The 17,585-nt window shown below is 42.1% G+C and overlaps 1 protein-coding gene across 2 annotated transcripts in view; it reads right to left on the bottom strand.

Annotated features, from left to right (window-relative positions):
- The window catches only part of sgcd (sarcoglycan, delta (dystrophin-associated glycoprotein)), a 449,906-nt gene that overhangs the window by 13,458 nt on the left and 418,863 nt on the right, over positions 1 to 17,585 (bottom strand). For both annotated transcript variants that reach the window (XM_026182769.2, XM_026182768.2), the window contains one exon: positions 14,878 to 14,950. In XM_026182769.2, the coding sequence (XP_026038554.1) occupies positions 14,878 to 14,950 (73 nt within the window). The remainder of the gene's footprint in view (positions 1 to 14,877; positions 14,951 to 17,585) is intronic.

The raw sequence follows: 17,585 nt of genomic DNA, 5'->3' as shown, positions 1-17,585 counted from the left end.
GAAAGAGGCAAGAGAGAAAACCAGCAGCAAAGTTCACTTTAGTTTCAGAGTTCGGCGTCGGGTTATCTGGGAGGAAAGAAATTCCAGGATTTTCTTCGTTTCATGACCAAAGTAGCTTAAAGCTCTTCAAATGACAGGACGTCAGTTCAGAGGAGTTTAATATGGAGACAAAGATAAATTTACAGTACTGACTTTTTTATATGCGTACGATTGTGTTATTATTCTAAAGTCCTTCTAGAACAGGTTATTCATTCTTGCATTAAAAATAGAAAATCCTGCTTGTGCTGATGCCACATATACCTGTTTAAAAAGAAAAGAATAAAGCTTTGTTTTCAGTCACACTTTGATAGTTTGTTGCAGTCTACTTGGTAAACGGACTGACTCTTATGTAGCGCTTTCCACACTACCTGAGCACCAGAGCACTTTATACAACATACCTCACTCCCATACATACAAACACTTTTTTCTATGCTTAAGTGCTTGTTGTCTAACATCCACACAGACTCACACTCCAAAGGATGCATTGGAGAGCAAGTCCGAGGATATTTGGCAAACGGGGCTCAAACCACGAGATTACCTGCTCTACCCCATGAGCTACAGTAACTCAGCCAAGGAAAAGCAAAAATGGACACTAGCACTGGACAGTTGTTGATTGGCATTTTTTTCGGGAAGCAAGGACATGAAGACCAGTCTCAATTCCTTCTGTGGCATTCGGTGGTGAATTTATCACAAACAACATGAAAGCATAGATCCATCCTGCCTTGTAGTTTCAGGTCAGGGTGGGGAGATATTTTTTGGATCCCACCAGCTGAGCCTCTTCAAACACCACAGCGTACCTGAGTATTGTTGGTGACCACGTCTACGTCTTTATAACTCTGTATCACAAAGCTTGGCTATCTAAAACTGGCCTCAGGAGTCACCGGAACTCAATCACATCTCTGATGTGGTGGAATGGCAGAGCTACATCGTTGATGTGCAGCTGACAAATCTGCAGCACGTGTTGGTAGTGATGCTATCATGTCAATACTGACCAAAATCTCTGAGGAATGTTTCTAGCATCGCGTTGCATTTCATAAAGACTTAAAGAAACAAGAAGGGGGTCCAACCTGGAAGTAGCAAGGTGTACGTAATGAAGTTGGTGAGAATATTGGTAATTATTTCCTATTATAATGTCCCTGACATTACCCTTGGTAATAAAGTAGTTTGATTAAACTAAGAAGCCATGCTGACATGTTGTTTTTTCATTTAAAATCCCAGCAGTTACTGTATTTGTAACACCAGTGAGCTCGAACTAAAGAAACCTCTGTTCCAGGCAAATGAGCGAATTACCAAATTGAAACTTCAGCTTCCTTTGCTTTATCCCTTGATCTCTGCCACAAGGGTTAATCCCCACTGCATATTAATTACTGCACATTGAACAGAGGCTGGTAATTAATTAAATACATAGTCGTTAATAACATAATGTCATTGTGGCTGATTGACTTGACCGCGTGCTTAGTCTTTATGATAAGCGCTCTTATAAAGACGTGCTCTGTATAGATGGTGTGAATCAGTCCTTCGGTTAACTTCCTTTCTCTGCTACTGAACATTTCTGACGAATCACTCATTACTGTATATCAGCCCCGTGCTCATTTCTATAGTTTTTGCCTGCCGTGATCGATTTGTATTCTCAGCGAGCTGTGTCACTGGAGGGCAAATAAAAACAGATTAGAGACAACACAATTTAAAACTGTTGTATCTGGACATTAAGAGAGCATGGACTAGACTTTAATCTTACACTTTGCAAAACAAGGGAGTAAAAATTGATCCCATAGAGGTGGTTCGGAGAATACTGAAATGCCTCTTCAAGCCAAAGAAAAAAGCCCTGAATGCCGATGACTGAGAACATCCAGCTCCTCATTACTCTTTGGACCTTTCTCATCGCCTCTCAAATTCAGGGTTTGAGTGCAAGTTTGATGACGGAGTATCACGATGAGTGTTTTCAAACTAAGTAACCCACTTTTTTGGAACCTGACCAACTGTATTTCAGCTCCTTGTCAACTCTGGTAGCACTCAGAACATAAAAGTCACGTCAGTTGGTGGATGTGGCTAAAAAACCGGAGACGCTGTAGCAACTCATTCAGAAGAGAGTCCCACCCTAAAGCATAGCGTGCTTGATCATCTGTTTGACTCTAACGGGGAACATAAATTACAGCATAGCCATTGTATTGCATTCAGTAGGATTTCAAACTAGTGATTAAGGATATAAACTCATCAGCCATGCGTATAATACAGTTATGTATCAAGAGAGCTCACTCCTGTTTTCTCATGGACTTCTAGGTCAAAACGCTATCAGTTGATGACGATGTATTACTCGCATCACTTTGCTTAGAAGTCGGAGGAGCCCCTGCTCCAAAATCAACACCTTCAGGCTTGATAGATATTAGAAGGCGTTTAGCTTTCCTGTTGACAGCTTAAGTGTTTTATTCAATTCAATCTTATTTATACAGCACCAAATCACAACAATAGCCGCCTCAAGGTGCTTTATATTGTAATGTAGACCCTTACATACAGAGAAAAACCCAATAATCATATGACCCCTATGAGCAGCACTTTGGCGACAGTGGGAAGGAAAAACTCCCTTTTAACAGGAAGAAACCTCCAACCAGGCTCAGGGAGGGGCGGGGCTATCTGCTGCAACCGGTTGGGGTGAGAGAAGGAAGACAGGATAAAGACATGCTGTGGAAGAGAGACAGAGGTTAATAACAGATATGATTCAGTGCAGAGAGTGAAGAAGAAATACTCAATGCATCATGGGAATCATGAGAATCAGCATTACTAAGGGAGGATTCAGGGTCACCTGGTCCAGCCCTAACTATATGCTTTAGCAAAAAGGAAAGTTTGAAGCCTAATCTTGAAAGTAGAGATAGTGTCTGTCTCCCGAATCCAAACTGGAAGCTGGTTCCACAGAAGAGGGGCCTGAAAACTGAAGGCTCTGGCTCCCATTCTACTTTTAAAGTGTACTTATGTAGTTTTACAGTCAGATGGCACAACAATAGATATTTTGCCACAATGACAACATGTATTCTTTTAGAACAAAGGTGAGGCTTTCAAACCCAAGAGCTTTATACTAGCTGTCAAGCATGGTGGGGGGTCGCATCATGCTCTACAGATGTTTTGCTGCCAGTGGTTTTGGCACAAAGTGGATTGAATGATGAAGGAGGACAACTTCACCTCAAATCAACAGCAGGATGGTTGAAACACAAATGAGTGTTCTAACAGGACAAAGATCCCAAACACATGGATACAAAGCAGGCAAACCTCCTAAATCGTAAGCTCCTAAAACCTCTAATTTTAATTTGTGACCACATTTAACAGCTGAGTCCATGCAAGGAAACCACACTGCTACCAATTCTGCCACGAGGTGAAAGTAGAAAATACAGAACACGTGATGGAGCGAATTCCAACAAAAGGTGCTGATAAAGAAATATAAAAAGCATAAAATCTAACAAATCACAAGAGGTAGACACAAGAAGGAGGACAGGAATATTTATATACTGAAGGTTGATTGACAAATAACAGCAAGTGGGACTAGACACAAGTGAAAACCATGAAACAAGTAAAATCTGCACAGGATATGAAAAGAAAACTAAGCTTCAAAGTAGAAAACAATCGTAAAGCAAATACTAAACACAGACTAGAGACATTAAAGGTAAAGAAGGATGAAGGTATAAACAGAAAAGACAAGAAAGAGGCAGGAACGAGGAGATACTGAGGGAAATCCAACGGAAACTGACTTTAAATAATCCAAAGGTCAAAGGCTGCTGCTCGTCCTTGTCCTGTATAAATAAATAAAAATGAATACACCGCAAGACGAAGAAGTTTGTTCAGCGTTCAAAGGACCTCAGACATATTCTGTGTCAGTGGAAGGCAGGTTATAAAAAGAAATCCTCCTCTATTACTCCTTCTAAAGGCCTTCCTCCTCTCTCATCTCCGCTCATTCTCCCAGGTTGCTCCTCGGGGAGTCAGACAATGAAATATTTCTCTCTCCCCGGCTTGTATCCGTATTCATTTCCTCTTCACCACCCCTGCGAATTGAAACTTTGTCTCATGCTCTTTCCCATCTCCTCGCCTCTCGTTCTAATATAAAGTGTTTTTCATATTTAAAAAAAATCCAGACTTAAAACAGAAGCTGTGTGTACAGAACAGATGTCAAAGTGAAGAATGCTTCTTTAATGTGATCCTTCCATCAGGCTGTGGGATATTTATGTACTTCCACTTTATAATAATATATTCCTCTGCCTGTTATTCGTCTTTTGACTCTTACCTTTATTTCCTTGCTGTCGCCTATTAGTTTCGCGGCTGCCACCGCCTCATTTCCCCACAGCGATCAATACAGTTTCATCTCGCTCTCTTTCATGTCTTCCATTCCACTTTTGGACATCCTCATTTCCTCTCTCTCCTTTCTCGGCCCTGCCTCATATCTACAACTACAATCAAAGGTTAATAACTCTTCACACTTCCTCCTCATATTGTCTGCCTTCAGATAACAACTGGTGTGTTTTTTTTAATGACATCGACTGTAAACTTGCACAGACCGAAGCCTGCAGGCGGCGTCTGCACGCTCCCCGTTGGCTGCGCCTGACTCCTTTGTCCTTGGCCACGGCGCCTTCGCCTGATTAGCTGCCACCGTTTGCAGCGGTCAGAGCTGTTTGGTGTTATAAATATAGTGTAAGCTATGTTGAGTTGGAACGGGCTGCCTTTGTGCTACATAGAAAATCATAGGTTAAATGGCAATCTGGGGCAGTAAGAGTGCTGCTGATCGCTTCGCGGGGCTTTATGATTGGTCACTCGTACACTCTGCTGGAGAGCAGGCCATCCTCTCAATTACCAAGATCAGTGTGAGCAGAAGGTGTGGAGGACAGCGAGGAAGAAGAAAGGAGTGGGTGTGATATTAGAGAGGACAGACAGAGGGGGGAGGAGGGGAAATAAGGGCTTGGATGTGCTGTCTTAATTCTTTTCTCTGAGTTGTGATAATGCTCAGATGTGCTAAATGTGCCTGCAGAGGGAGGCCACCTTGAGTCGTGATCTCTTTTGTCATGGCGCTATCTGCTGAATAAATATTTCTTTTTGTTGTTGCAGTTTTGTTCTTTTTCAAACTGCTTAGGCTCGGATTAATGAAACAAAAAGAAAGGGTGACATGGGAGGACGAATGAGGGATGAAAGGAGGGAGATCAGAACCTGGTGTGACAGGGAGAGGTGAATGAAGATCGAGGTAATTGAGGCAAGAAGATGAGGATGAGGAGGAGGGGCAGGGTGAGGATGGAGAGAGAAGACGGCAAATGAAAGCGAGGCGAGAGAAGGGAGAGGAGATTGGAGATGGAGAGGAGGGCAGATGGGATATAAGAAGAGGAGAAAGAGCTGAAGGCAGCGCTCATTGAATCTGTGATTTCTTCACAGATCACAGTGGTCAGCTTGGTTGGCAGCGCCGTGACTTCTGCTCTATAATTTCAGTTTCTGCAGCGCTGTTGCCTCGTGCTGAAGTACTCTAGAGGACAATAAAAACACGAGACAGAGCGGACGTCCACGTGAGAGTTATTTAATACAAAAGGAACAGGTGATTTTAAAGCACCTTTAAGGTCAAGTCCTTTCATTGTGAACGTTCACACTGAGCCTCAAGCAAGTGTTTAAATCTGTCCAAAGCATAAAAAGCAGTCTGAAAATTAATCTGTGGGACAGCTTTGGAGTTTGGCCCCTTCTCTTCTATTGGCCCGCACCGCTGTCACATGACTATCAAGGCTGTGTCTCTTTGCAGCAGCAAAAACGTCTTGAAGTAAGGCTCAAATTCAGGACGTTCACAGAGTTTTTGTTGTGTGTGGTTATTTATTCTGTTTTCTATAGTTTTGCATCTTGATTGTTTCCATATGATCTCTTCATGCTCTTCTTCTTTACCTTAAAACAGGAAGAATCAGCGCACATCGTCACCGCCGTGAGGCTGGCGTCTTTCTCAGCACTGATTTTTTGTGCCGAGGAGATATGTATTACTCCTAGATTATTGATCAGCTGTTTGTCCTCTATAAGACGTGGTTCTGATTGGATATTATTCCCATTGGTTGTGGTCATGTGACCTATCAGGTGATTTAAGATGGAGCCGCCCTGTGTTTCATTATTTGATGACGAACAGGTGTGCTTCACTGCTAGCTTCGATAAAGAAATTGCATTTCTACAGTGTGTAAACTGTTAATCCTCTACACTGCCCTCATCATCCCAACCTGTATGTATAAATGGCTGCACCTGGCTTCCTCCCTGTGTTCATCATTCTACCATCAGCACACGGGGATGTTACGGCCCTAGTGGGCCCTCCTCTTGAAATTGCCCTTGTGTGGGTGTGGTGCTGTTCTCTCTCCGCCTCCTCGTCTCTTGCTCCTCCTACCCCTCTGTCTCTCTTTCACTCTGCCCTCTCTCCAGGACGCACCTGCTGCTCATTACCCTCATTTGGCAGCTGGACCGAGTCAGCAATCACCTCTCTGAGGTTACATAGGCTGGGGGAGAACTGTGTGATGTGGGGGTTGGTTTGTTTCTGTGACTCTACACTGTTGTTCTAGGTGTTGGAAAAGACCGCGCGTGTGTCCTGGAGTCGTGGGAGTTTGTGGGGTTTAAATAGAAGCCGACTGAATTCAGTTCTATTCAGACTCACTTTCATTTTCAGTTTGTTTTATTAGGCCTAGTTAAAATGATGAACCTGTTAGTAGGGATGCACTGAGCTGATATTTGGATTGGTTTGGATATCGTGACCACGGGCTGATCTATTCAGTTCAGTTCTATGTTGCTCATGGTTTACTGTGTCATGGATTAGCAGCAGCGCACTGCCAGCAGCTTTTCCTTTACAATATGTTTTTCACCGAATCACAAACTGTGGTCAGGAGAGTTGACATGACGGCTAACACGCTCCCGTCTGCGTCTCGCTCTCCTGCTTTTGCTGCTGTGATGTTCTGTCTGATGCTTGTTGGAAAGGTTTTACTGCACTTACGGCAGCACAACATGTCATCAGCTCGATATTGTTTAACTCCACCGGTCTCTCCAGCTTCACGCTACACCTAACACGTGTGGTTACAAGAGGAGGTGCAGTCGCAGGGAAAGCAGGCAGAAACTAGCCTCATTTTCAAAGGCAGCAGAACATACACGGTACAGGAAGACGGATGTAATTTCTTTACTGGCTTTAATATTTTAAGTATTTATTAGGATTTTTAAAAAACTGTTTAGTATTCAGTATTATTTTGGTTTTACTTGCCTGTCGAAGCCTTTGCGTCATCATTAGAGTGTCTAACGGTGCTAACAACGTTAAAATTATAAAAATGTAATCAATACAGGCAGAAGAAGAGTTACTGGAGTTACTGGAGGGAACGCTGGGTTCCCGACTGTCTCTAACCTTTTTTGTTTCTGTCCATCACCATGGTCTCAGTCCCAGTACAAGATACACGAAGAACCGAGGGACAGATCAGGCTAATGCAAGTCTACCAAAGTTTCCATGAGGACCTTCACGTGTTATTTCATTCAAAGGGAGAAAAAGTTCTTCTCACTGATGCTCCCATTTTGTTTCTGTTCTGCTTTTTTGTTCTCTTCCCCTCCTGCATTCGCTTTCCTTTATATTGCTTCATACATATATTCCCTTTATCTCTCAGTTGGTCAGGATACAAATGAAGCTGCGCTTTCAAATTTGCCAGTGCGGGCGAATCACAAAGGCATTCTTCAGATGCAAAGACACATCCTGTTGACAAGGTATTACCACGCAGATGGATGTAACGGTTATGGCTTGATGAAGAAGCGGCGGCTCTGGCTGGGATGTGTGTCTGGCTGCCCGAAAATGTGTTAGGGGTTAATATGATATCCTGAAATAGGATTTGATTCCTCGATTGCTACCTGCCAAGGAGCTGGGAGAGATTAGGGTAAGATTAGATTTTAGCCATGCACCAACGAGCTCGCTCGCCTTTTTCTGACATAATTGGATAGTTTGGGCCATATTTCATTCTCAATTGGCTAGTTGTCACCAAAGATGCATCAACAAAGGGGAAGAGGGAAGAAAAACTACGCCTGACTATAGACTCTTGTGTTGTGTGGACTGTGACCTGACGACAGGCTTTGGAGTGTCACCTAGGAAACGATGTATTGCATCAGTGATGTAAAAGTATCACTTTCTTATTATTTGAACGAATGATTCAGAAAGGAAGCAGCAGTGATTGATGCTTTCAATTCATCTCAATGCAAACACCACTGAAATGCTCTTATTAGTTATTTGTCGTTTTCTATTTGACCCCTAAATCCCATCAAAGTCGTCTCCATAGCTTCGCTCCTATCACACGAAGCTCTTTTTATTTCAGTTCTCTTCAAAATCCCCTTTTGTCTCGTTTTTCTCTTACACGCTCTTTTTTTTTTGTCACTCTATTCATCTCAGACTTTCGGACAAAAGTGATCCTCTTTCATTTTTTCCATACTGTGTTTTTTCTTAATACCCCCCCCCCCCTCCCAGTTTCTTATACTTTCAAACTCTTTCACTGTCACTTGCGTCTCTTTTGTTCTCACCCCCTCTTATTCTTTAATCTTCACGCTCCATACTTTTGTCACCCCTTTTCTCCCCCTTTTCTTTCTCCAGATTTTCTCATTTTCACTTCAGTCTTTCCACCGCTGTCCCTCTCATTCAATTCAGATCAAAGAATACCATTGTGCTATATAGATAGAAAGATCATGCATATAACATTTACTGCAACAACATGAACATTTTCCGTCTAAAGAGCACTGCAGTCTGCTTAATGCTGGAAAGTCTGCTGTAGCTGGAGTGCTGCTGTGTTAAGGCCAAACCTTTGTAACTGCTGGGGTCATGGTAGGTTAATCCAGTGGTTGCAAATGGTGTACTGGACCGCCTCGAGGCATGTTGATGCGCCTTGAGGCAAGTCCAAGTATATTCCTAAAAAGAATAATGGAAACTCTGCAGTCATGTGATAAAGAAAGTTTTCAACAGCTACATGCTGTCAATCATATGTAGCTGAACAGCTGATCATCAGGAAGTGTGAGCACCTCTACAAAAGCAGAAGTTTTGGTTGTTTGCAGGTGTGAAGCATTCAGGTGTGCATTACCAAAGCCATAATCTTTAAGTTACTATAATGTTACCATAAATTCAACCCAAAGTCAGACCACAAGTTTGATCAGGAGCAGGACAATGATCCCAAGAACAGCAGGAAATCTGCAGCAGAAATCAAGGTGTTACCATGGCCCAGCCAAAGTCCAGACCTCTGATTGAAAGGAACTAAATGAAAACTAAAGAAGAGTGGCCCAAAATCTCTCCACGATGATTCACATTTCACTTTGTGGGTTTAGGGTAAAGTAAAGATCCACATATATTCTTATCATCTCAAAAACAAAAGGACTTTAACACTAAAAGGTATGTAAGAGTGTTTCTCTGAAGGATACATTTTATAGTTTCTGAAACTGTTTGTTTGGCATGTAGTTAAAAATGCAACCCACTGCTAAATGGTGTCTACATGAACACGTGGATGTTGAGAGGTTAATAAGCGAAGAAAGAAGATTCTTGTCTGTTGACAGCATTATCTAAGCTACATCTTTTATTACTTCAGCTGGACTGAGGTATTAACAGCTCTAAGCCTTAGCCAACTTCTTCTGGAGGGGAGATGAGGCACTAAGGCTTAGATGGTGACAAGCAAGCTGAAATCACTGGATCTGAACCAAAGACTGTTATTTGCTTTCTGTTGGATAAGATGGAAGAAGACGAAGTACATGCTAAAACAGGACTGTCAGAAATGACTACTCGTTGGAACTGTTTATAGACAAGTGTTTTAACACACCACGTATTGTTTTTTGGGCTTTAGCCTAAACCTAGTTCCAATGAAGGAAAATATTAATGCTTCAGTTGACCATGAATTTTTGGAGTTTTCAAACAAGGTCCAAAAAGGAAATGTTGGATGAGTTTGGTGTGGAAGAACTTGATTGACCCACATAGAGCCCTGATCTCAACCCCATCAGGCACCGTTGGGATGAACGAGAACAGAGATTGTGAGTGTCCCACGTTGGTGTCTGACCTCAGAAATGCTCTTCTGGATGACCGGGCAAACATTTCCACAGACACTTTAAAATCTTGTAGAAAGCCTTCCCAGGAGAGTGGAAGCTGTTGTAGCTGCACAAGGCTCAATTTGAATGGGATGTCGTAAATGCTCCTGTAGGTGTAATGTGTAGATAGGCTCACGCAATACTGCTGTCTATATAGTGCATGTGATAAAGCAAAATAAACAGCTTACTGCTGCCTGGGTTAATCTATGGGATGCCATTAGGTTACTTTGTTTAGGTTGTTTTGCATGGCCAGAACAGTTAAACATGTTACATATAGAGTAAAGAAACTGTCCACTTACTTTGATACACCGAATTTTAGTTGTAAGAATCAATGTTTAGGTAGCAGCATTACAAAAAGAAAGTTCTCGTCCTTTGTGTCCTTTGCTGCAGTGCAAAAACAACACCCTACTTCAAGTATTGAGGAAAAATGTCGGCAAAAGCTCACAACCAAGGACACCTTGACAGAGAACCTGTGCTGCTAAAACGCATCGAGTAGATGGAGCCAAATAAAATGAGGAAGTACTGCCAAGCTGCTTTTTCACTTTTGGGATTGATATGGAAAGCTAGAAGATGAACAATACCAATGAAAGCAGTGAGCTTTATTTGTAGAAAATAATTAAGTAATTGACCAGGTTGCAACAACGAGAAACTCCACACTGAACACATTTTGCAAAACGTACAGCACCAGGGTTTGTTTGAAACAGCTGTTCTGATTCAGTCACAGTAAAAACAGCACGGCAACATCCCCACGAGTATGACAAACTGGTGGTTGACTGCATTGAGTGTACAAGACTATCAACCTATGGATGACTAGTTTTGATGGCAAGCCAATTGCACAGGTTGCCCGGTGGGAGGTAGCATGCCTCCAAACAATCCTGGTCCAACTTGGACTGAGTGCAGTCACTCTCAGACAGATTAGTGAAGGTTTGCAAAAATTTGCCAGACAGATTGCCAACTGGCTGGGTTCAGTTCATGTGAATTTCTGCTTAATGCGAATTTCTGTGTATGCAAACAGCAACAGATTTGCAACAGATGGGAACAGATGAGCGATTTATAACAGTTAATTGGCAGATTACAGATTGCTTTTAACTGCCAATTTGACCAATTACAAACTGATAGTGGACTGACTCCATCCTATTGTTGCTTTGACTGTTGCAACACACCAGGACTTGCTTTGACCTGGTTCTCATCTTCATAGCAGCTGTTTCAAAGACAATGAGAGCGAAGTTCATTGCACACAGGTGCCATTGTCTCCAACCACTGTTTTCTGGATCACGACTGTAGATATAGGGCATCAGGGGATTGACTTTTTGCCTTAAAAAAAAAAAAGAAAAAAAAAAGATATATATAAGTCTGTACTGAGTGTGTTTAGCAGGGCTGGAAGTTAAACTTGTTTACATTATGAGCTACCTTGCATAAAAAAGTGCTCTGATGGATCTATAATTAATGATGTAAGCATATGGATGTGCTGGGAAAACTGCAACGTTTTTATGGTGGCACTCTAAAAAACAGCAACTGAGTTTCTATATCTGTTCGGTTTAAGACAAACACAACTTGGTCTGGAAGGTTAAAATTTGATTTTCCTTTGGGGCAAAACTACTTTGTAAAGGTCAGCATACTTTCTGACGCCCTCAGTCTCTGGACAGCATCACATCACATCCTTAATCAGGGTCATAACTTTACAGATATTTGTAATACACCTTTAAATCTATCTGATTTAAGAATTTAAATTAGTTTTGACTGTAATGTCCTCTTCTCCATGCACATTACAAATAAATGAAGCAGGGCCAGAAACTTCTACTCAGCTTGCGCATTACTAATGGGATGGAAACGCCACAAGGCATTCTAGGTCTGTTGCTGTTTACGTTATACCTAGTGAGTAATGACCTTTTTTGTTTTTTAAATGTAGTTTTATATAAACTTTGCCTGGTGAAGCACCTCCGCGATAAGCGGTGGCATCACCCAGGAGGATACGCACAGAGAAACAGACCTAAATAGCCTCTGGTTTACAGAATTACAAACGAGCTTCTTGGGCGGACACGAATGAGAAGTGAAAAAGTCTGTATTTCAGTAAAGGCAAATAAGACTCACTTCTCCATCAAAACATACCCATCAAACACACCCACCCACACACTCGCAGCATTTGTTCTGGTTGATTAGCGTTCTGCTACTGTAGAGTATACGTGGGCGGATCTGTGATGGGAAGTGGAGCAAATTTAATGGTTGCAATAGGAGAGTGAGAAAGACACCAATTAGTTTCTACACACCCCGTCAGTCCTGAGGAGAGGTCTAATCAGGTAAAATAGGTGAACAAACATTATTAATAAACAAGAGCTCAACAGAAAAAGGCTACCCTCGCTGACCAGTATTAATCTTGACCGTGTGGACGTTATCTCTTCTTGTTCCAACTTTCCTTTTTCCCTTCGCAGACATCCCTACGTCCCGTTATCCACAGTCACACCAGGAATCCGTCTCGCTCACTTTCTGCTCTGATTGACTGTCATCACATCTGACAGCACAGACGGGAGAAAGATGATAAACAAGATGTTTACACCACGGAGACATCCACGCCTCACACACATGCAAACACACACCATGTACACCGTGGAGAGGAACGACGAAGTACGGAGCCACACACTCAGTCTGAGCTGAATTTGACTGATAGCTGTTCTACCTCAAAATCTTTCATCATAGTCATCATCTGGCTTTAAGTGGTTTATTCTGTTCATTGTTTTACAACAGTTCACTGTTCAATTTTACAAGAAGGGACCTGCGAGGCTGAATTAATCAGGATTTTCTTTGGGGAAAATGTCAGGGAACTGGTATTGTCATGTGAACGAGCGTGTGGTGATCAAAGTGTGAAGGACGTCAAAATCACAGCTTCATTTAAATGCGGGTAAAAAGGCGAAGGAAACAAAAACCCGAAAACAACAATGGAGCCGAACAGGAACAAACGACGACTGGAGAGTCACACACCATGAGAGGACCCGACATGAACACAGGAGGAGATTAGGGCAGAGTGGACACACCTGGAGCACACAGCTGAACAGACTCATCACTGATGAGGACGTGAAACTGACCCTGAATCAAAATGATACAGGAAGTGACTAGCTCAGAGACTAAGGCTGTATCCCAATTCAGGGTCTGCAGCCTTAAAGTACGCAGCCTCAACGATCCTCAAGGGCCGCGTACTCAAAGACCGCTAAGGCCGGAAGTGCGAGGCTTGTGAAATGGGACGGTCTAGCCTCCGTTGCGCTGCCCAGGTTGCCTAGCAACCATGATACTAACAGCTGGAAACGTGTCATACAGCTTTGTTTGACAGAAATGAAGGAGAAAATCTTTTGTTCATTTGTTTGTTTCTACATGAGCTTTGATCATTCTCTGATTAAGCTCAGCTATTGAACGGCGTATATTTTAAAGTAAAGGCTTTAAAACCAAGTTAGTACAAACGTCACTAATGTCACATAACTTTGCCGACATGTGGCCAACAGTAATGTTTTAATGTTCTTCGTTATTAAACATTTGCACATAAATAAGTGACATAATATTCAGTACTTACTTAAAGTTTACTCTTCGGCCGCCCCTCATCCGCCGTTTTTTTTCAGCAAAGTTATCCACACCCACCGCCGCGCTATGCATTCTGGGATATGTTGGGCCACAAAGTCTACACCGCCACATCCTTAAAATTCAGGGAAATGAAGGACGCATTTCAGGGCCGCATTTCGAGCAGCCTTTGAATTGGGACAGCCTTCGGCGCACCGCTGTGACGTAATCGGCCTTGAAATGCGGCCTTTAAGGCTGCAGACCGTGAATTGGGATACAGCCTAAGACTAAGACATGAACTTGTCAGAACAGACGGGGAAAACAGAAAACGATGGAGACAGAACACAGGGACACGACTGGGACATGACTTCACATAGGTGATACCAATCACAGAGACGAGATTAGGACAGACTGGAAACGAAGGGGAACTAACATGAAGAACCAAGACATATACATAACAAAAGTCAAAGGGTTTCAGGACCTTGAACATATCTAATTCCAGATAACCAAACCAAAAATCCAGAACAGGCTTCAAATAGTGTGTCAGAGACCCAGGACCATGACAATTAATGGGAGAATGTCAGGGAACTAGTATCGCCAAGATTTAACCACTTTTTATTAAAAATGGAATATTCTCCCAGAATAATCATATTAGCTGTTTTAATTTTTATTGCTGTACCACTTAAGTACTGCAGTAAAACAACTCATAAGTGCCTTAATCCTGCATTCTCTTTAATGGCCTACAGGGGGCGACTTTTCTAGTTGCAAAATAAGCCTCATTGTGTAGAAGTCTGTGTGAAAAAGGCTCTCAGCTCCTTTTAACTGTTATGTGAATAAAAACCTCGCGTTTTGTGATATGTTTGTGGTCTCGGTTATACTCTGAAGTCTTACTGAATACAAGAGGGTGATCATTTTTGCAACTTATTGGTATTATTAAAGTCAGAAAGGGCATCAAAGCAGTGTAATCTTTACGCTCCTGCCATAGGAGTGCAGTTGAAGTGTACCTCAGTTTTGTCAATCCGATTCACATTCATTCAAATGCTTTTCCATTAATTAATTCCCATAATTTGTGCCATCTGTGCGGTGTACCGATGTGATGGATTGATCTGGTTTTCTGTGAGCACTTTATTTCACTACACTGCTGCAGTATTTGTGAGCTTTGACGTGAACTCAGGGTACATCTGTTCATGTATTGCATGAGACCGAGCGCTTGCTGTGTGCCGTGGAAAGACTCACCGCAGCTCTTTGAACGGCTCAGCTCTGACATGCGGCGTCTCCACTGATTTGCTGAACACGGCTCCTTCGGCCCCTGAAATCACAAAACACAGAATCAAACCACAAACCCCTCCTGTCCGATCAATGGACATAATCTCCAACACTCTGCTGATCTATACGGCTCCAGTCAGCAGGCACAGCGGCCCTCAGCTCAGCTCGCATCACTGATATAGTAGACACACACACGGATACACACATTTGAGATGAAAAAAAGAAGAAGCAACAATCGGGGCAAATAATAATGTAAAAATAAGCTTTGTCTGCTGTTTAGATTCCTTCAGCTTTTCTTCATCACCTCCTCTAAGCTGTGAAGTGACTCTCAGTGAGAGAAAGAAGCAACTGCTCTTGTTTCATGAAGGAACCCAGTGTGTGTGTTTCAGACATCAACATTATTGAAAAAAGAGAAAACACGAGACTGTTACCCAGAAATGAAGTCCCCTCCAAAGTCGAAACTTTATTAATAACCCACAATTTCACTGTTCTCAGAACTCATATATACTTCCCTCTATCTTTAGACTCACTGTTTGGAAAAGCAGAAATCATCTTATTTGTGTAAAGTTCAGTAGTTTTGCAGAGAGCTGTGGTTCCCAAATGACATGCCAATAAAAAAAACAACAACTTCAACTTATAACCGCACAAAAAGTTGTAAATGATTTACACACACACACATTTCCCCTAACAAACCACCAGTGCAGACAAACTAAGGACCAGCTCAAGAGAAAAGCTGCTGGTCTTTTGGTTTCACCCAAACTGGACACGCCAACAGCACTCAGTCCCAGTTTACCATCTACTGGAAGGTGTTGGCTAATGCTAACATGTTGCTTAGCACACACCTGGACAGCAACCATCTCTTCTTTCAAACATCCCAAGTCTTAAACTCAAACATGTCTGCCCCTGGCTCTGATTCTACTGGACGCCGCTTCCTGTTTAAAGGGAGTTCTTCCTCCCCACCATTGCCAAGCGCTGCTCATAATGGATTGGTGGTTCATTGGGGTTCTTTTTCTTTGATGTACAATATAAACATCTTACTACACTCGGATCTTAATCGGACATAGCAAGAGTGATTGTTGAACTGAGGGAAGGTTTTGCTCAGATAATGTGCTTAACAGACTTTGTTTTGGTATAAAATGCATTGAACAGGTTGAGAATTGCGGTGATAACATGAATTGCAAAGAAGTGTGATTGCCAAGCTTCTCCTGGGTACCAAGAACATAGGAAGTATTTTCTAAATCTTCCATCTGAGCCTGAGAAACACTGGTCTCAACATCTTTTATGTAACACTGACCAGGCCTTTGTAAGATGGGAATGATGCCAGCTCTTATTCTTGACTCCAGGCTGTTTCTTATGTTAGACTCCTGAAGAACTGAGAAAAACATAAATCTTATTTTTGTTTTCTGATTTTCTTTGGATGGACAAAAATAACACCGATATGTGGATTCACACTCACGACTAACTTTTGCGTTTTTATGACGTGTATTAAAAACGACAGCCTAAACGAGGCCATCAGCTAACCCATATTCTGGTTGTTTCTGACATTCTGAGTTCCTAAATCTCCTGCATATGACTTATAGTGCCGTGCTTGTTAAAATACAAAGTAATGCTCAGGTGGTCCTCAACCCTGGGCCCTGATCGATCGTAGCACCAATATAGCAGCAGCAGCGGGTCGTGTAAACTGGAGCATTCAGGGACATCAAATCAGCCAAGCATCAGGTGCAGATCAATGGGCATGACTAAATACATTTCAAAACATTTTGACACGCTTCTGGAACCCCAAACACTCCTCGCTGTGAGACAGGCTTTTTAAGTACCACGACAGATGAGGACTAAAAGAAAAAAATTCCAATTATGTGAGACACAATATTTGCAGACATTTAACCTCAATTCAGAGCGATGGAGTGTGTTTGTACAGGTGAAGCCAGCGTCCCTCTCAACCCGTCAAATCTTTGACATTTCTATTATGAGACTGTCAAACCTACAAGAGACCAAAAGCTAACAGGTGATGACAGATACAGTACTGGAGCCACATTCTGCTCCTCCTCCTTTTCTGACTCTGAGGAAGACCATCATTTACAAAATGAACACCATGTTCATCAAGTTCAATAAAACACAAGACTTATGACTAAGACCAGAAAGTCATCAGGAAAATTACTTAAATCCATTGGTTATAAAAAAAGTTGTTCCCTGTTCAGAGCAGTCTGGCCATTCTCCTCTGACCGCTGACATCAACAGGACATTTTCTCCTAGAGAACCTCCGCTCGGCGGATATCTTCTTCTTTTCAGACCATTCTCCATAAATCCCAGAAATGGTAGTGTTTGTGCCAGACAGGGATCTACTGGGATTTTCAAACACCCATGTCACCTTTCAAAGTCTCTTAAATCTTTCTCACTCTGACGCTCTGTTTGAACTTTAGCAGGTTGTCTTGATCACGTCTACATGCATAAATTCATGAGCTGCTGCCAAGTGAGTGGCTGATAATTGCTTCAAAGAGCAGTTGAAAAGGTGTGCCTAATAAATTGGCTGGTAAATGTATATGACTTTAATGTCAATTTTTTTGCTACATTCTTTGTCCTCATAAACATAAACAAAGAGCATAAAACAGCTCAAATATATCAAATGAAGGGTTTCGTTATTTAAATAATTAACCATGAAGTTAAATATACTTGGTATA

Source organism: Astatotilapia calliptera, chromosome 10 (assembly GCF_964374335.1).
Source record: "Astatotilapia calliptera chromosome 10, fAstCal68.1, whole genome shotgun sequence".
NCBI classification, from domain to species: Eukaryota; Metazoa; Chordata; class Actinopteri; order Cichliformes; family Cichlidae; genus Astatotilapia; species Astatotilapia calliptera.
The sequence above is the reverse complement of the archived record's forward strand: the minus strand, read 5'-3'. Positions and strand labels throughout refer to the sequence as shown.